The sequence below is a fragment of the Microtus oregoni genome, unplaced genomic scaffold (assembly GCF_018167655.1).
Source record: "Microtus oregoni isolate MIOR12 unplaced genomic scaffold, Mior012 000001F_ref0000356, whole genome shotgun sequence".
Taxonomy (NCBI): domain Eukaryota; kingdom Metazoa; phylum Chordata; class Mammalia; order Rodentia; family Cricetidae; genus Microtus; species Microtus oregoni.
The window spans coordinates 17,466,332-17,486,644 of NW_024543060.1; the positions used below are offsets into that span (position 1 = coordinate 17,466,332).

Here is a 20,313-nt window from a genome sequence, read left to right on the forward strand (position 1 = left end):
GCTACTGGTCTGAGGTTATCGCTCATCCTGGGGTAATTGCATCTTTTTGACTGGTGACTCCCTGATGCGATTTTGTTTTCAGGAAGAGTTCCACAGATGGCTAATCCTATCAAAGTTGTTCTGATTCATGCGAGCTCAAGTCTGTAATGATATTTTCGTATTTGTCTTGAGCTCTTGGGGGTGGGGTAATTACGGCTTACTGAATCTTATTGTTCCCTAAACTCAAATTCTAAATGCCTTCACCACAGAAATCAGGCGACAAACACTGTGGTTTCTGTTTTAAATATGACTGCTCAGAGTGGGGGAAAGGAGAATTAAGAAGGGAGGGGAGAGGGTCAAGGACAATGTAAATACAGTGACAAGTCCTTCATCTTCACCTATTCCAAATCTCCACCCTCCTCCCTTTGCTCAACCCTGCTCCCTCCCAGGGCAAGAGCTGTATCCCCAGCCTGGGCAGGAATCTTTTATCTTTTCAGTATCCCATTATTGGATGAATTAACTCAGAGGAGACCCTAGAGAAAAACTGAAGTTGACAATGCTTTGTTTAGTTTCTCAAACCACAAGATGGTGGGTCTTACTATTTCTTTCATCAGAAGCCCTGGCTGCAAACATTTGAGCTTTCTGACTTGAACACTGATTAAAAGTGACTGGCATCCCTGGGCATGGTGGTACACTTCTATAATCTTAGCACTCAGGGACAATGAAACAGAAGATATCAAGTTTGAGGTCAGGCTGAGATATGGAGCGAGATCCTATCCCCAAACCATACCAAAACAAAGATTAGTGACTCCGTAATATTTACAACACTTAATGAATTCACCAGATCCATTTTTCAGGGGTGTTTGGGGGGGCATTCACTCAAAAGCATCTTTTATTGAGTGTCTACTTTGTATAGTTTTGATTCAGGATCTCAGTGATCAAGAAACAAGACCTGGAAATCTGGACTTTCAGACTTAGAGTTAGTGAAATTGAAAGTATACCTGTCCAACATTTTGGTACTGGCTCTTTCCAGCTTCTCTAGTATCTGAGGAAGTTGAGTGTCATCATCATAGGAACCACCCCAGCCAAGAACTCGAGCGAGGTCATTGCCTGTACCCAAAGGCAAGACCCCGAGCTGGCACTGCAAAAGAATGCAACCATGATACTTTGAGAGAGGTTGGGAAACAAGGGCCTGGGGTTCAAGGCCAGCTTACACTACACAGCAAGACTCCCACCCCTCGTCTCAAGCACCCCAGAGAACTCTTACCTGTTTGTTCAAGTTCAGTTTATCGATCTCTGACAAAACCCAGCCTACACTTCCATCTCCTCCACAGACAAGAATCCGGAAGTTGTCAAACTTCTGAAATAACCTTAAGCTGCAAGTGAAATGTCTGTTTTTAGTGTAAGTACATAAAAACCCTTTCTCCAACTACTGCCCACTTTACATTCTCTATTATCCACATTCATTTAAATATAAGAAATATATAAATATATAACAGCTAACTTGAGTGCAATAGTTAACTCAAGAAATGATTTTTTAAAAAGAATTATGCGCAGAAACAGAGATAAATTAGGAGGGAAAAGAAAAAAACCAAAGAGCAAAAGTGAAGCAGAACCCGGAACGAGAATGAAGGCAAAGCGACGGGGAGGTGGCAATTCAGGACATGCTGTTCCCTGAGGAATTACAAACAAGGGAGGAGCATCTCAGGGCTGTGGGGGACACTGAGGCCATAACTAAAGATATCTGTAGCCCTCACCAATGCTCCCAGCATCCTCCACTCTCCCGGTCTCAGCCCTTCCTTTCGTTTCCATCCCCCTTCATGTCAACTCTGTCCCTTGGAAAACCTCAGGTCCTGTGCAACAGTCTCACAAGGAGAGAACCTCGGGTCCTGTGCAACAGCCTCACAAGGACAGAACCTCAGGTCCTGTGCAACAGCCTCACAAGTAGAGAACCTCAGGCCCTGTGCAACAGTCTCACAAGGAGAGAACCTCAGGCCCTGTGAAACAGCCTCACAAGGAGAGAACCTCAGGTTCTGTGTAACAGTCTCACAAGGACACTCAGGTCCTGTGCAACAGTCTCACAAAGACAGAACCTCAGGTCCGTGCAACAGTCTCACAAGGAGAGAACCTCAGGTCCTGTGCAACAGCCTCACAAGGAGAGAACCTCGGGTCCTGTGCAACAGTCTCGCAAGGACAGAACCTCAGGTCCTGTGCAACAGCCTCACAAGTAGAGAACCTCGGGTCCTGTGCAACAGTCTCGCAAGGACAGAACCTCAGGTCCTGTGCAACAGCCTCACAAGTAGAGAACCTCAGGCCCTGTGCAACAGCCTCACAAGGAGAGAACCTCAGGCCCTGTGCAACAGCCTCACAAGGAGAGAACCTCAGGCCCTGTGCAACAGCCTCACAAGTAGAGAACCTCAGGCCCTGTGCAACAGCCTCACAAGGAGAGAACCTCAGGCCCTGTGCAACAGTCTCACAAGGAGAGAACCTCAGGCCCTGTGAAACAGCCTCACAAGGAGAGAACCTCAGGTTCTGTGTAACAGTCTCACAAGGACGCTCAGGTTCTGTGCAACAGTCTCACAAAGACAGAACCTCAGGTCCGTGCAACAGTCTCACAAGGAGAGAAGCTCAAAGGTTTAGAGAGTGAAAGACCCCTTTATAAGAAGACACAGTATCACCTCCATAGAAAATTTTATGCAGAAAGGGGGTGACATATCCCAAGGCATATTCCCTCCAACGAAAATGCCAGGTAGTTTGTATTTGTTCTGGGACGTTAACTTATACAACGCCACAGAAAACTCAAAGGACAGTCAACTAAAGTCCCTTACCACGTATCTGATGTCAGCCCAAGATCCTTCAGGTACTCCCCTGGGGTGCCAGACAGCCCCCTTTGGTTATGTCACTGATAGTGAGTATTGATATGAATCAACACTAGTTTCCACGAAGGTAATTCTCTGATATCAGCTTCCACTTTTACATCTACGCAAGTTTATCTTCCCTAAAGAGACGTATTTGTCTGATGCAAGATACACGCTTGCAATATTTTTATACACATTTTAGAATTTGGAAGTTTTGATAACAAATTTGGAAACAGACAGAAGAAGTTTTAGTAACATCAGAACGATTGCATTAAATATGATTTAGGGAACACATCTTTAACCACAGAGCTGAGGAGAGAGAGACAGTCTAGTCTACATACAGCCCCAGGTCAGCCAGGGCCTCATAGTTCTGTCTCAAAAACAAGAAAAACAAACAAAAAACCCCCACAAAAACAAATATTAAAACTTTAAGCTAGAGACGTCACTTAATGATGAGGACTTGCCTGGGACGTCTCCATCTGTAGGGTCAATGACCTGCACCAGGCAAAAAGAACAACACGAGAACAAAACCTGACAAAGCTCAAGGAAGCAATGAGTGAGGGTAACAGAGAGATGGCCAGTGAAAACTGTAATCTTCTGGGGTTTTTATTTGTTTCTTTTGTTTTGAGACAGGGTTTTTCCATGAAGCCGTGGCTGTCCTGAAACTCTCTCTACAGACCAGGCTGGCCTCGAGCTCAGAGATCCGCCTGCCTCTGTCTCCCAAGTGCTGGGATTAAAGGCGTGTGCCACCACCGACCAGTTTGAAAACAGAAACTTTCATGCGGAGAAGGATCGGACGCAGCTCGTGCTCAGGCCATATTTTACCCAAGTAAGATTTATCATTAGTGAATTACCCTAAGTGAGGCCCTCCGTTCATTAAGTCAAACACCTGAGCAGGGTTGAGCAGCTGTTTAAAGCGACGAAGGAACTTTACTCCCTGGTTATCTCCACTCTTAGAGTTGACGAACACCAAGAGAGGGCTGACACAGAACGAAAAGGTTGCTCGACAGAAACCTGAAAAACAAAACCCAGGACATGATTAGGATGTACATCTTTCCCTCTTAAATTATTAACAGACATTTAGAAAAAGGAAGAGAAAGGAGCAAAAATAAGGAACCTTCCTGACTGCCGGCACATCATTATAATCTAATCCCCCAAGGGAGCTAAGGCTACTATTTGCATCCAACAATATAAAACTCCCATTTTAGAATATACTCTGTAGTGGAAAAAAAATCACATCAAAGACAATAAATACCTCAATCACAAAGTATTTGAAATAGACCACCAACCTTACTAATTATTTGTAAGAAAACAAATCTAGGCTATGGGTTCCTAGCTGTTGTCAAATAATCCATGTTCCTGCTTGGTATTTTCTAATATTTCAACAGTTTTTGGCAGAAGCCTGAGAAAATACTTTCAGATTTATAGTAAACAGAAGATATATCCAGGGTGGGAGGATTCAAGAGGCCGACCTCTAAGCTTTACCTCCATACACGCAAACGTATCCAAAGTCTGTGCATGAAGCAGAGGCTGAAACAACACATCGCAGAAGACATTTGTAAGGCGGCTTGCAGAAAAGGAAGTAATGAACGCTCTAGTCCAGAACTAGTGATGTTAGGAAGTTTCCTCAGCACAGACAGTTAAGCCTTGTCAGACTCTGGACAAAGCAATGCATTCAGAGGACTACAAAGTCCTTCGAGGAGATTACAGGAGAGCCAATGTTAATAGTAGTCTATGCTAACGGGCAGCTTCAATTATAATGAGAGAACACACGCAGATTAATATGTTAGTACGAATAATAAACAATCTTCCTTCATCCATTGGGATGCAAAGACAAAAATCTAAAAGTCTTATGTATGGTGATCTGGCTAATGTGTTAATGGCTGCACTCCGACTTTCATTTCAAGATCTGCGTCTAGGCCGGGGCTGGAGCTGAGGGGCTAGACCCATGCCTAGCTCTGCAAGAGCTGGGTTTCATACCCAGCATCACAAAAATTAATTAATGAAACAATCAAATATACCTTCCTGCATTTCTAAAAACTGACCAGAATAGCAAACTGCAGTTTATTTATCATAGGAAATGAAGTCAACACTATGGTGCCAGAAATACACGTACTTACGCCACTGCTACGTACCATCAGAATCTGTGCTGTTTAGTGCAATCGGAGGGATGACAGATACTTTACACTGGCCGAGGGGACAGACGGGATGGTACAAATCTTTGCAGGCGGTGTGGACCTAACAACCAACAAAGAAACCTTCAAGAATCAAAAACAACAGGAAACCAATGCATTTCTGTTAAGTTATAAACGAGATCCACAGCCCTGCTCGGTCAGGATCAATACGGTCACAAAAGGTTCAGTGATTAGCAAGCCACTATAGGCACACCTCCTTCTGAGGGATGGGCTAGCACTGTACACGTGAGACTGTCTGAGGAGTCTACTCTTGTGGCTGTCCAAAAAGTAATATGTATTCAGTGAATACCTGGTGAAGGGAAGAAGGAAGAGATGGGGGGGGGGGGGGATACAGGGGACGGGAAGAAAGAGTGCTGGGATTAAAAGTGTGCACCACCACCGCCTGGCCAGAGAGTTTTAAAGTAAAGAGTGTAGGAGAATCTGCCACAGCGCTGCCTGAGAAGAGCAGGGCTGAAGGGCACAGGCACTAGTCTTTAAATTCCTTGTTGGAGCACCAGGGTGGTAGGATTTCAGGCTTTGGTGGGGTTCTCGGTTTTGGTTTTGGTTTTTTCCTTTTTGGCCCTTTTCAACTAGATGGCGGTAGGTAGGAAGCACTGGGTATCCTCCAGTACAGTATCACCACCTAAAGGCAAAATAGCAAGCACACCAATAAATGGTAGTGTAGGAAGTTGAGAAGTTGTGGGATATTAGTTGAAGATGTGTTATACTGATTTATGCTGTGGAGTATTTGTTTAACCATGCAGAGATGTGCTGCATTCTTTTATGTCATATTTGTTTAACTCTGTGAAGCTGTGATACTTTGCCTGTCTCAAACACCTGATGGTCTAATGGAGAATTAAATGGTCAATAGTGAGCCAGGAGGAAGGATAGGAGGAGCTGGCAGGCAGAGAGGATAAACAGGAGAACTCTGGGAAGAGAAGATGGAGAAAGACTTCAGGAGACAGTCACACGGCCATACAGCAAACCAAGGAGTAAGAAGGAAAGAAAAGATATAGAGAAACAAAAAAGGTAAAAGCCCAGAGGCAAAACATAAACAGGATAATTTAAGAAAAGCTGGTTAGAAATATGCCAAGATAACGCCAGGCATTTATAAGGAAGAATGAGTCTCCGTGTATTTATCTGGGAGCTGAGTGGTGGACCCTTCAAAAGAGCAAAGGAATAAAGAGAAAAGGGAAGGAAGGAAGGAAGGAAGGAAGGAAGGAAAGAAAGAAAATCTCAACAAAAACACTGAGACCAAAAGATCTGTCACAAGGGAATGGTAACAGAGACTAATATGTGTAACTAGTACAGGATAGGGCAGGAGAGTTAAGTTGCCAGGGAATAAAAGGGGGAGAAAGATATTCCAGAATGCCGCCACACACCCCCTGTAGCAACGATGCCATTCTTTAGGGCTTTTTAAGTGCAGAATGTCCTCTTAAGTACAGTCTCATTAGCTCAGACTGAGGTACTGCTGAAATTACTGAGCAAAGGAAAGTAAACACATGTACACTGCAGAGGAAGACAACGTGCACAAAGCCTCTCCAATATTTCATCTCACAGAGATGATGCGCTCTTCTCTCCAAAAGTTAGAAGTGAACAGCTAACCCCAGAGGAGAGAAACAGTAGTAGATACACAGCGGTAGAGAGAGCAGGAAACGAGAGGAGTGGTAAGCTACCAAAGGTAACAGCAGCTGAAGGGATGATATAAAATGTTGTTTGTGCCCGGAAGTGAAGAAACGGAGAGCGGCCGAGTTGTTCCTTGCTCGGTTCCCAGCAGCACAGACAAGGTGACTTACACCCTTCCTTAACTCCACTTTCAGGGGATCTGGAGCCATCTTTTGGCCTCCATGGACACCAGCCTCACACCCAGGGCACATTACATACACGCAGGCAAAACACTCACACACACAAAATGAAAACAACGTATTTAAAAAATGTTGTTTGTGTGTGATGGTCCTCTAAGGCGAGGAGAGGGCTTTAGGGGTCAGGGTGTACTGAGATGGACAAGACAGCTGTGACAGTCTACATGCTATAATGCTATATGCTTGGGAACACAGCTTTTTTATGATCCTGACACATGCTAGGGGCATCTTGAAAGAGGGAACCACCTTTGTAAGACTGGCCCATGGGCAAGCCTGTGAGGCATCTTTGTGAGTGGTGGGAGGGCCCACCCGGTGGTCCTGAGCTGTGAAGAAAATGGGCTGAGCAAGCCAGGACGCAGCCCTCCTCTGTGGAATCTGCTTCAGTTCCGCCTCTAGGTTCCCTTCGTAAGTTCCTGCCCTGGCTTCCATCAGTGATGGACTGAGATAGGACCTTAAGCCAAATAAATCCTCTCTGCCTCACCTGCATTTTGGTCATGGTGTCTTTATCACAGCAACGGAAACCTAACAGAGACCAAAGCAAAATAAACAGCAACACGCGTACGGTTTATAAGACAGAATGATACCACAGCACCAGGACAGAGGGAGGCACATTTGATTTAAAAGCTGTAAGGAGGCACAGGTCCCCTATCAGACCTGACTAAAACACTGTAGGATTTGCTCTGCTTGAAAGCCAGTCCCATTAACTACACAATCAAGTCACCAGCCTCCCACTCTCTGCCCTGTCTGCTGATCTGCCTCACATTTAACAAAAGTACTGGGTTTTCCACATTTTAAATGTGTGTGTGTGTGGGGGGGGGGGGGGGTTAACTTCCAAATTCAAAACACCAACATTAAAAAGACTGCAAGACCCAAAATACCAGCAAACAAATCTACCCCCCGAGAAGGCAGTCACCGCTGTGGCAGGACAGCAGGGCCAGCACTAAGCAGGAGTCCACACAGCCGCCTGCCCCAGCATGTCTGCACGGCCGCTTCCCAACACTGACAGTTCTCATTCAGTCAGAACATCTGACAGAAATGAGACACGAGGTGAGAATCAATCCCTTGGTTCGCATGCAAACTTTAAAAAATATTCATTTATATAACATTCATATAATTCCAATCGCACCAATGCACAGCCTACTGAGTCTGGTATCGTGTCAGAGGACAGACATGGGGCTGCAGCAAAATTCCATTGGGGATATCAGCGGTAACCTGGTAGCACCTTAGAGCAGGGCTTTCTGGAGGCACCATGTAGTTTGTGGGGAGGGGGTTAAAAGTAATAAATTACAATGTGATGAAATCAAAACAGAAAAACACTAAGCTGTGAGAAGGGGATCCTGTGACATACGAAATATCTGAATACAAGCAACTACTATAAATGGACCATTTGAAAAAGACCAGGGCAGAAATGAGAAACACACACACACACACACACACACACACACACACACACACACACACTCTCACATTAGAGGGAATACAGTTTAAAAACATAAACAGGTACCATTATGTCACAGAGGGGAGTATGCACAACCAGGGTCTGTTCTGCTAGGAATTCTTTGCTTTGCCTCTGGACCACATGGAAGACCAAGTTAGGGAGAGATGCTCACTTAAAAGCACAGAATAATGCTGCACCCTTACCATGGTCTTACACCAAAGGCATTTCCAATCTTGCAGGCGGAGGACGCTGCCGCAGGTTTTGTCACAGACTGCACACTTGGCACTCACAGGCAAGTTGCCTTCAAGCCATTGGTGAGGCATAGCGACCTACGGACAGGAAGAAAGGGTGGTCAGAGTGAGACACCATCCTCACGCTGTAGAAGATGGGACGCTTGTGGACATCCTAGCAAGCCTGAGTCCTAAAGGTACACAAAGGGAAGACAAAGGCTCACCCTTTGAGATGCAGTAGGAATCTAGCTGAGGGGAAGGGCATGCAAGGCCTAGGAGACAGGGATCTCTATAGGGTTCGCAGAAAAGATACAATGGGGTCCAGCTCAGAAGAGGGGACTGTTGAGAGGAAGCCCAGAACCTGCCAAATGAACATCTCAGCTAAGCCCTGAAGGCCGTTGAGTCAGACAAAGGTCTTTAACGGCAGCCCAGGCGAGAAGAGCTCCCAGTGTTACTCAGAACAAATTCTCCTACAGAGAACTGGGGAATGCTCTAAAGCAATCAATCAAAAATGAAAACTCATAATCAACTGACACTCGCGACCTAACCCAAAGAGTCCACATTCCCACTTAACTCTCTGTCATTGTGGTCCGCAAGAGCAGGGCATGAGAGGGCGGGGGCAGGGAGTCACAGAAGCTTACACCGTCCTCATCCTCGATGATGTCCTTCCCGATGGAGGCCAGCGTGGTCCATTTGCAGTTATTAGTGGCCCTCACCGCACATCTTTTGTGAGCCTTGAACTTACACACTAAAAAAAAAGCAAACAAACAAACAAACAAACAAAAACATAAAACGTCAGCGGTTGTCAAGGGAAGGAAGTTACAGGATAAAATTTTTAGGGGTTGGGGGTGGGGTAAAAGGAGGCAGGAGGGAAGTGAGTTTCAAACTCCAGGAGCAGTAACTGAAATCTTAAAATTTGATGTCTTTGTATTTATGAAGCCATTAAAATGTAGTATAATAGATTGTTGCTAAGAAGAGGAATTAAATAAACACAGAGACCTGGCTCTTCAGAAGAGAAAAACAAAGACCTATACACACACTCAAAATAACATGGTCACCAGAGCACTTGGAAACCATCACCTCCCAGTCTAGGTGTAGACTGCCCTGTTTGGATGTGTTTGAGGAAATTCATGGAGGTGTATATATTTCTGACCTTTGAGTTGTTGTTTATTTATACGAGCAGTTTGAAACTGTCATAAGGTAAAGATAATCCAGAAGTGGTTTTTAAAGTTCAAGCACATTAAGAAAGCAGTCAGGCAGCTGGGGAATCAGTCACCAAGATGGCAGGGCAGTAAACTGGAGCTGGGCCTGCGGCGTGCGCCTCTGGTCCCAGCACTCGGGAGCTAGAGGCCGGTGGACAGCAGATGCGGCACGGCCGGTCTGGAATATCATGAGTCCCGTGCAAGGACACAGAAGACGGTAAAAATTAAAACATTCCTTCCTTACTTCAAAATCTTGCCATTAAAAATGGAGCATTTCATTTAAAATAAAAAAAAAACCACACTTTATAATAAAGTAGGCCTTGAGACTCACAGCCTGCATAACAAGTAATGGCAAGCCAGGCTGTTGCTATGGTCACCAAGAAACGCAAGTGACTCTTCTGCACCTATGTTGTTAGGTGGCAACTGAATTTCTTCAGAGAGGGCTGGAAAACAGCCCATGCCCTGGCCAGTAATCACTCACTATCTCAAACCACAAAACTCCACATGTACTGTAGTAAAACAGTGACTTTTATTCCAATATGTAGTCTTTACCATGCTGGGTCCTCCTAAATATTAAACAGTAGTTAAGACAAGTATCCATATTTATATATTTGATATTATTGATTTCTTAAAATTGCCATTTAAACTTGCTTTCTTCAGATACTATTTAAATAATTGTGAAGGGTAATTTCTCCCTGGGATTATACTTAACATCCTTAGTTAAATTAGGAAATTATGAAAAGTAGTATATTAATTTTTTTGTAGTGTGTCTCTGCCTGTCTGACTTCTGTTTGCATGTCTTAAACCCAATCACAGTCTGACCAGGCAGAAGAGGACAAGGGAGCAGTAGCAAGCTCCATCCCAAGCAGCGTGTTGCCTGAGGTAAACAGCTAATACAATCACAGTTCTTATCGTTTGAAATCCATTAAGAGTGACATTCTATCACTACTTTAACCTAAATCCTAATTACACATGCTCGAAATTACTTAAGATGTGATTGCATTCCAGAAACAACTGGTATTCATTCTATACATGGTTCAAAAACAGTACCCAACATTCTCTTTTCTTCACACTGAAGAGGCATGAGCTTTACCTTGGTAGCCATTGACAGATCTGCCTTTGGTACTCACAGTTCCTAAATTAAGTAATAACTCACACATCTTATAATTAAAATTATAGCACTAAAAAAGGAATGAAAGTGATATGATATTTCCCTCTGTGTGCTGTGATTAGCATTGATTAATAAAGAAACTGCTTTGGACCTATAGCAAGGCAGAACTTAGCTAGGTGGGAAAAACTAAACTGAATGCTGGAAGAAGGGAGGCGGAGTCAGAGAGAAGCTGTGTAGCCCCTCCAGAGACAGACACTATAACTTTAGCCAGTGGCGATACACAGTATAATAGAAATGGATTAAATTAATATGTAAGAGTTAGCCAATAAGAAGCTAGAGCTAATGGGCCAAGCAGTGATTTAATTAATACAGTATCTGTGTGGCTATTTCGGTTTTGGGTAGCCGGACGAACAAGCGACCTCCTTCAACATGAAAGAGAGAAAACACTAGCATGGGTCTTACTTTTAGACAACATTAAAGAAGTTCCAAACGATGACACGAGGATGAAATAATGCACAGTGTTTGCCTAATGTACACGAAGCTCTGGGTTCAGTTCCCAGTGCTGTGCAAGATAGAAAAGGAAACAGCAATAGGGTATCCAATTAAATGAAGAATAAGTAAAGGAAAATGTTTCAAATAATGCAATATCAATAACCATTAGGAATTCTGCCAAAGAGTATATACTGGTCTCTGTAGTCAATTAAAACAAAGAACACTTGAATGCTTGCTACCAAGCTCAAGGGATCTTTAGACAGTAAGAAGCTCCTTCAAGAGACCACTGAATTTTGATGTATGCTTCTTTTCAAATGGTTTCTGTTTAGCAACAGCATTTCCCCCAAATCAGTCCTATGTGTGTAGAGCCCAACCCTGAACTAGAACAAAACTTAAATCTTGACTTAAACGCATCTCCCAGGCCTTGCCCCCACCAAGGAAGGTGTTTTTCTGCAGGGTGTCTGTCTGCTTCTTTCATGATGGTGTAGTACCCAGGGCAAGGTGTCTACAGCACTTGGGTTTTGTTGGTGGAGCACAAAAGCAGACGGCTACAGTACCTTCGCAGGACAGGCCGTGGGAGGTCACTCCGGAGAGGCTCTCCCTGCACACGTTGCAGAAGGTGGGCCGGGCATGGGAGCAGGCATACCAGTTATGCATCCCTGAGAAATGTTCCACATTAAACTGGGCCACCTGCAAAGGCAAAGTTAGGACAGAGTTGCCAAACAGGAGACCATGGCTGGCCACTGTGACTATCTGCAGTGTTCGTGCCACGGGGCAGCCCAAACTTTCAGCCCATTACTCTGATCAGCAAGGCACTCGATGTGAAAACAAGATCCACTTTACACAGCTGCCAACGCTTCCCTCTGCGGGGCTAGCTCTGGCACGGGCTAGCTCTGGCGCAGGCAAGCTCTGGCTCCTTGGCTGCTCTTCTGTAAGCCTGTGCTCTGAGGACAGGAAACAAGTGAACGGTATTTACCTCATACGGTTCTCGGCTCTGCACTGACTTCAGAGAGCTGATCCAGTCTTCCATCTCCTTCCTGTTCTCAGCACATAGCATCAGCCTTCTGAATGGCGTGATTATCTGAAAGGGACAATTCGATCTAGTGATTACTGGTAACCAACAAGAGGGGCTTTACAAAGCCCGGCCGCTTACGAGGAAGTTCCGTCTCTTTTGGTTCTTTGTTTCCTTGATGAAGAAGGAGGGGAGCTCTGTTCTGTGTGATAAACAGGGTGTCCCAGGGAAGAAAGGTACTCGGGATTCTCGGCTCATCTCTGACTCTGTTGATACTAATGAGGCTGCTTAGCTCTTTCTAAAGACCACCTGCTCACAGAAACAAACATTCTTACTACATGGGATGCATCTTCAAAGCTTGTTTTACACACACTTCGAAGTAATTTGAAATGACACGTAACTTTCAATACGGAAAAGAGTTTTAAATTAAAAACGCAGTATTAAAATTCCTAACTGACATATTTCTACTACCCGTGTGAATAAGATTCGTATGAAGGCTTTCCCCTCTCACTGTGTAGAAATTTACTGTATTAGTTTTCAGTCAGAGCCAAGTGGAAGACAGCATAAAAATCTTGGAGGAAAGAAAATAATTGTGGCTTGCACTATTTTTTTTTCCATGACACTGAAAAAAAGCAAATTAATTGTATTAAGAACCTTAAAGAAAGTGGAATGGAAAATTACAGCTGTTTTAGTAACAAAGGTGCTTCCAAGTGAAACCTCAGACTTCTGCTTACTAATACAGTATATCGTAGATGCTGCCTTGAAGTCACTGAAGCCTAAACACTCGTTGCAAGGAAGGGACCATTTATGTACTTGTGGTACAACAGTGTAACACTGCATACCTCCCAAGAAATTAATTTCAAATAATATATTAGAGATTTATTTATACAACAAATAGAAAAGTTACCCAAGCCCAATCTCCTGATCAAAATTAATAAAATAAATATTTTATTATATATACAGCAGATATCATAAGTGATTATGAAACAATAACCATCTACAAGAAAAAAGAAAGGGGACCATCCCTTAAAAAGGGAAGTAGGGTACTTAACACCGCGGATCTAAGCAAGTAAGCCTACAGGGCAAGCCACAGAGGAAGGAGCCTGTCTGGGCCACTCACCAGTCATTGCCGCCTCCCTTGTTATTAGAGGGCACAGTCTTCCAGAAGCCCAGAAGCTTTTACTACTTCTGACAGGCAGCTGCACTTAAATAGAGCAGCCGGCCGTCACATGGCACCGGGGCACCAACCGCTCTGCTCTGCGTCTTTGTTAATTGCACATGAGATCGAAGAGAGCCTCACTTGCGCATTTTCTTGTTTGAAACGACCTTCCTGGGGTAAAGCTTATTAGCAGTTGGTCACTTCTCTTCCTGAATAAATAGTTAATGCAAAGAGCAGTGCCTCTCTCATTACTTGGAAGCCAAATGGATACTTTATTGTTTCAAAATGTTTTTCTAGGGCAGTTCATCAAATGTGGCGGAGAGGTACCATTAAATCATAATATACTCCTGGCTCTGGATGCTGGTACAGCGTCCAGAAACCTCCATGTTTCGCTGGCTCACTAATGTTATCTGGGTAAGTACTGCCTCTACCATTTACTTGACTTTAGCTCTACGATAGGCTGTAAATATGAGGGCTCCTTTCAAGCGTCGTTTCATTCTTTGATTTTGTTCTTTGTGACATTCTAGGCAATGAATGGTGACTGACAACCAAAACTAAAGACGCTTTTAAAGCCATCATGAATTTAAAAGGCCAGGGAACACAAGGCAGGCGATGGCTTCTAAATTTTCTTAGAGATTTAGGAACTAGACAGACGCTTCAATCCCAAGTGATTCCAGAAAGACTGCATAACTCAGTCAAGGGCATACATGCTAATGAAGAGCGATTTCCACTTTTGAATCGAGACTTGCTTCAAGATGAGCAATAGTGAGCAAGCAAAAGATCATCATACACAAAAATTCAGACCAAAAATTAAGTTCTCCGAGGGCAAGAAGACAGTAGAGTGATTTTGACGGGCAGGCCTTGTGACTAATCACAATTAAGAATCTACTAATTATGAAACCACACTCTCAGAAGTCAGCGAAAAGGCCATCCGTCCTTTATAAAGGACATGGAGCAGAGATGGCTAGCCTTGTGGCTCTAGGGCCAAAGAGCCCGGCTGTCTGGGCTAAGTCAAGCTCGGCTCAGCAAGCAAAGCTGCAGCCTCCAGGCCGACCTCTTCCCTCAGCCAGCTTCCATGCACTTGGATCCTCCCACTGCCTGTGTGGGAAGACGCCCACAGCCACAGCCACAGCCACAGGGCTGACACTCGGGTTCTGGTTATCCTCCAGCTGAACGACGTCACCTCAGCCTTGATTCTCACCAAATTTTATAAGGGAGATGTAGGAAGGGCAAATTTAGAAAATTATTTGCTACTTAGCTGCAAATTTATCTGACTCAGACTCTATTATGACCGTAGGCGGCACTGGCCTAATGGGAAGCTAGAACTCCTCTCACATAAGGCGTGGGAAGAGGGGGAAGGCTTTTCCTACATCTGTTGAGGGCAAATCCAGGAAATTTCTGGAACTAGCAGCGGTGATGCCTTCCTCCAAGGATCTGAAGCTGACCCATCCTAAAGTACTCCCTACCCCCATCTGTAACTCTCTCTTCCTGTTACTCCGGTATACACCATCACTGCTTTTATGCCCATCTGAACTAGTGTCCCCGGAACTATGGCAGCCCCTGACACTCTGGGGCACACATGTGTGTTTAGCAGTCATTTACTAAGTTTGTACAGAAAGCCAAAGCCAGGGAAACACTGCAGGGTTGGTCAAAAGAGTCTGTAAAGGAGAAGAGGAAGCCACCGATTCACGCGTCTGGAAAAATGCTATGGTACCCAGCGGTGGCATCTAAATTGGTTTCCTAAACAGTACCTAGGAAAGTAGAAAAACTCCCCATTAGTAGAATGGTTAATGGTGGGAATTACTGGCAAAACAATCAATCTAACCACACTATCACTCACTTCTAAGACTCAAGACTCTCCCAGTTTGGCTGGCTAAGAAGACTCTCTTTCTTGTAATCCCAGAAACAGGGGTGGCTGAGACAGAAAACTGCTTGAGGCCTTCCTGGACAAGATAGTAAGTTCCCTGCCAGACTCAGCTACACAGTGAGACCCTGTTTCAACCTCTCTCCCCGAAATAATTCAGCTGATAAAGCAGTAAATGTAAAATCCTGTGGAAATGGGCACTGCAGTTAAGACTGTATATATGCTAATGCACACAAGCAAAAACACAAAAACAAAACCCACATACTCAGCCAAATACTAAGAGATCACAGACCAATTTAATTCTTTTTGTTCATTTAACTGCAGTTTTTAAGCAAATATGCCATGCTTCTGTATGTAATAACCATCTTTTGGGGGGGTTGGTTTTTTTTTTCAGACAGAAAGATGGGAGGTTTAGAATATAAAAATGTGCAGGAAGGTTTGGGTAAGGAAAGGGAAGGATGAGGGGGCCAGGATGATGGACAACCAATACTAAAGATGTTCGGGAAAGCTATATGGAAACTTACTGTTTTACATGCTTCCTAGACAGTTTAACTGGAGTTATCCTCCATGAGGGATAAAGCCTGGTGTCAGAAGGGGATACCTGCCCTCCAGGTGCTGGTCAACAGTATTCCAAAGACCACCCCCACCTCCACACAGACACGCACACACACATACACCAGAGGTTACTATGATTGTTCTTGGTTGCCCATCAGAACTCCATGTTAAGACCCTATTACTGAAGACATACTATACACTTTTGTCTCATGGCATTGAGAAATCGAGTTGGTTCTGATCAGAAGTCATCCTCCCTGCTGGCTCGTTTTCACAGGGCTGGGAAGAAAGTACCTGGGATGGGAGCGGGAGCAGGGGGTTTACCCGGCTGTGAATTAAACTCATGACTGGTGTGGTAAGATGTATCCACAGGCAGCACAGATGTGACAGAGGTAACCAACTGTCTTATGACTGGACTTGAAGCTCACTCCGCAGGAGGAGATGCCTGCTGGGACTGCATTCCTGGCCAAGAATCCATGGCTGGAGAGTCAGAGGCCCCGGGCAAACCTACTACAGTTATTCTGCTAAGTGGACACAATGTCAGCCTGTCCTCCAAAGGCACATCTATAAAACCATACATTAGTGCAGACCTCAGACCTCATCCCCAAAGTTTCCTCTTAGCAATGGACAGTGGTGAATGCAGAAACCCACAACAGATCAAAGAATAAGCGTCTGTGGGATGCCCAGCGACGGAGTTATCTCAATCACGCCCACTGCCCATTACACCCCACAGAGACCCCTACACACAAGGCTCAGGGAAAATGGAGGAAGAGGGGACAGAAAGTCAGTAAAAGCCAGTGGTTGGAGAGACTGGGGCAAAGCAGTCCTTCAGATCCATCATAACTAGGCCCCTGTGCACCCACAGCGGCTGTGGTTCCCTGCGTAAGATCAAGGCAGTGAACAGTATAGCAAGGGGCTAAGAGGGCTTGTGAATTCCCACGTCTAACTAAGGAACTTCTGGGGCAGGGAAAGTCAGTTTCTGATAGGTCAACCACATTGCAGTGAGTAAATGAACATCACAAACTGGACTCAGTGGGAGGAGGAGGAGGAGGAGGAGGAAGAGGAAGATGGTGGGTGTGGAGAGGTGGGAGGCATATCGGGAAGGAATTGGGGAGAAAGGTGAGGCATTGATTTGATCAAAATAAACTATGAAATTTTAAAAAAAACAAAATTATTATATGTTTTTTAAAAAGAATATTAAAATATATGGTGGGCCTATGTAGTATCCCTAAGTAGTAAACTACCTAGCTGTTATCTGTCTCAGAATCACCTGGTTTGCTTGTTTTCAAATCCCAATACATAAGCTACTTGTGGCGATATTTTGTTTGTGATCTAACAAATAAAGCTTGCCTGAAAATCAGAGTACAGAGCTAGCCACACTAGTTAGCCACAGAGACCAGGCAGTGGTGGCACACACCTTTACCCCAGCACTAGAGAGGTGGAGATGGGAACTGATACGGTTGGACAGAGAGAGGAATATAAGGCAGAGGAAACAGGAGCTTAGGATCCAGTCTGAGGATTTGTAAAGACAGGATACCCCATTTGGTCTGAGGATTTTGTAGAGGTAAGAACTAGTGGCTGGCTGCTCTGCTTTTCTGATCTTTCCGTTTTTACCCCCTAATATCTGACTCTGGGGTTTTATTATTAAGACCAATTAAAATTCACGCTGCAGCTACTATTCTCTCATTCAACAAAGGTATAAGCACCAATCCGAACGGAAGGAAGGAAGGAAGGAGGGAGGGAAGGAGGGAGGGAGGGAAGGAGGGAGGGAGGGAATGAGGGAGGGAGGGAGGGAGGAAGGAAGGAAGGAAGGAAGGAGAGAAAAGAAAATGAACAAACGAATGAAAAACCCTTCCAGGTGACTCTAAAGTGGACCAAGTTTGAGAACCAATGTCTACAGGTAATTTTCCTTCTATACAAAAAAGAAAGACGTTCCTAAAGAGAAGTGAATTAGAGAAACTGTCTGGAGTCAGGGCAACCTAGCCTAAACCCCACCAGCATCCTCTTTTGTCTCAGGGGCTGAGACCATGCTTCTGAGCCTCTGTGTTTCCACAGCTAACTAGGGACAGAGGAGTAGCTCAGTGGTGGTCAGGGGTCCATTGATGACCAGTCCAGGTTAGGCTTGGCTAAAGACGGTCTCTGAACACTGACTGAGACTGCACCTGCACTGTCATTGATAGACATTTGTGGCCCAAGATCAAAGTCAAGGGAGCGCTACTCAAAAACAGAGGTTTCCACCAATAAAATTCCATGCCTGGTAAACTAACACCATCTGACCATAGTGACAGCTTCCTTGGACAAAGAAAATCACCAATGAATTAAAGGTGAGGTGGGGAGATTCTCTTATTGCTCTACACCCAATCTTACCTAAAGCAACAGCAGTGAATGAAAAAAGCCTGCACAAATGAAGAGGTCAGAGCCATGTCCAGCAGAGAGAATTTTAGCATGCCACCGTTACTAAGCATCATATTGAAGCTATAGAAGACGGAGAGCTCCTTGCTTTAACTCTGCCATCAAGGAAATTCTCTGACATTCTCTAGTCATTTTCCAAGCCCAACAACCCTTCTGTTAGGAGATCCTTATTTCTGACCTAACGTTCTAAATGGCTGCACCCACTCTGCTTAGGATAAGCTGTGTTTTAATCCAGAGCCACCTTGCTGCAATGAAAGTTCGCACAGAGTGAGACATGGCTCCTGGACAGCAGGGCAGCAGCAACTGTAACAGGGCTATACGACTGCTAGTGTCTCTATGTGTTAGAACGTGTCTCAACCACGCACCTTTTTAACACTAGCTTTGCTATCCCTGTGGACTGTCAACTGCTCAGTCTTAGCATCCTTCTTCCAGCCTTCCCTATGAACTCTAGATCCAATGCTTCAATTATGTATGTGGCTTTTTCTTCTCATTCGTTTTTTATGGAGTGAAATAATTCACTTTGACAACTTAAATGTGCCAATGTGCAATGTGGTCACACAATTTAAGGGACTGCTTTAGGAGCAGAGATGCCCCCATTTTTCAGAGTACACTGGGGACCTCCACTATCCAAAAACGCAAATGTGCAACAGCACAGGTGTGCACCTTCATGGAAACACACCCAGCCCAGCCCCAAGACGACACTCGGAAGCCACGCCGAAAGCTCTGAGAGGAGGCGAGGGCAATTTTCTATGTCACTCATCCTGGTTATCAACCATGAAAGGTAATTTAAGTGTCTAACTTTCCTGTCAGTAAAGGCAGTGCCTGGTCTCAATGGTGTCGAACAGTACTCTTAGCCTTCGCGTTTTCCTGCCTCTCTTTTGGCATCCTTCTAATGCCAAACTTCAGTACTCCCCTTGCTCCTTTTGGGGTGATCAGTCTAAAACAGCCTTCCATAAACATCACCTCAGGTAATATAATATATCACAAGATCGTGGCCTCCAGTGATTCATTTGGCTATTCTGTATAAACTTTGTATTGCTGTGTTGTTAAAAACACATTGAAATCCACCAGAATTTGACGGGCAGAAATACATACAGCTGTGGTCCTATCTGGACAATTCATGGACTTCGGTTAATACTGGTCATTTGGAGGTGTGGATCTGAGTTTTACATTCAGCTTCCCAAGTAGTCTAGTTGAGGGGGAGAGGGGTCAGTATTTCTCCCAATTGACTTTCTCACTGCTCAAATCCCATCTGCTTTCTAAGATGACAATTAGTTACATAATTTTTTTCTGAAGTCTTAATAGATAATTGAGGTTTAACATATTTTCTTCCAAGGTTGCTTACACTGCAATGGAAGAAATGACATTATAACACTGGTAGGACAATGCATTAGTGTGCCACATATAACGGCACTGAAGTGTGACATAATGCCACAGGGAGTTCATTCATTCTGCCCTGAGAATTTCAGCTGACAGTAAAATTTAAGTGAACATAGTTTCAGGATAAGAATAGGCCTTATGGTGCTGGAGACACTGCTCAGTGACTAGAAGCACTTGCTACTCTTCCATGGGACCTGGGTTACTCCAACTCCAGAGGATCCAGCAGCCCCTCTTCAGGCCTCTCTGAGTACTGTGCGCATTTAGTGCACATAAATACTGATAAACATTTAAAAAAAAAAAACTTTTTTAAAAAGAAGTTACATTTATCAAATTGGTGGGATTTAAACGCATTCATTTTATCTGCATGAACATTATAGAATCAGCAGTGAGTGATCAAGGAGAAAAAGTACCATGAAGTCCTAGAACACAAATTTCACCATATCCTAGATGAAGTAGAATAATTTATAAAGACATTATAGATCATTGATAAAATTAAGGCTGATATGTGTGCACGCACGCGCGCGCACACACACACACGTCATTACTGATCTACAGATGAAATTCACTAAGAAGTTTTACTATATAGGC

General features: G+C 44.3%; 1 protein-coding gene across 4 annotated transcripts in view; it reads right to left on the bottom strand.

The window, feature by feature from the left end:
* The window catches only part of Dgkh (diacylglycerol kinase eta), a 172,707-nt gene that overhangs the window by 55,251 nt on the left and 97,143 nt on the right, over positions 1–20,313 (bottom strand). For 3 of the 4 annotated variants that reach the window (XM_041672676.1, XM_041672686.1, XM_041672667.1), the window contains exons 5-12: positions 12,323–12,427; positions 11,904–12,036; positions 9,183–9,289; positions 8,515–8,640; positions 4,973–5,075; positions 3,692–3,851; positions 1,247–1,355; positions 981–1,120 (exon numbers count right to left, since the gene is read on the bottom strand). In XM_041672676.1, the coding sequence (XP_041528610.1) occupies positions 981–1,120; positions 1,247–1,355; positions 3,692–3,851; positions 4,973–5,075; positions 8,515–8,640; positions 9,183–9,289; positions 11,904–12,036; positions 12,323–12,427 (983 nt within the window). Of the gene's footprint in view, positions 1–980; positions 1,121–1,246; positions 1,356–3,691; positions 3,852–4,972; positions 5,076–8,514; positions 8,641–9,182; positions 9,290–11,903; positions 12,037–12,322; positions 12,428–13,478; positions 13,506–20,313 lie in introns of those variants that run through there. The other variant, XM_041672696.1, reaches the window with a different exon arrangement.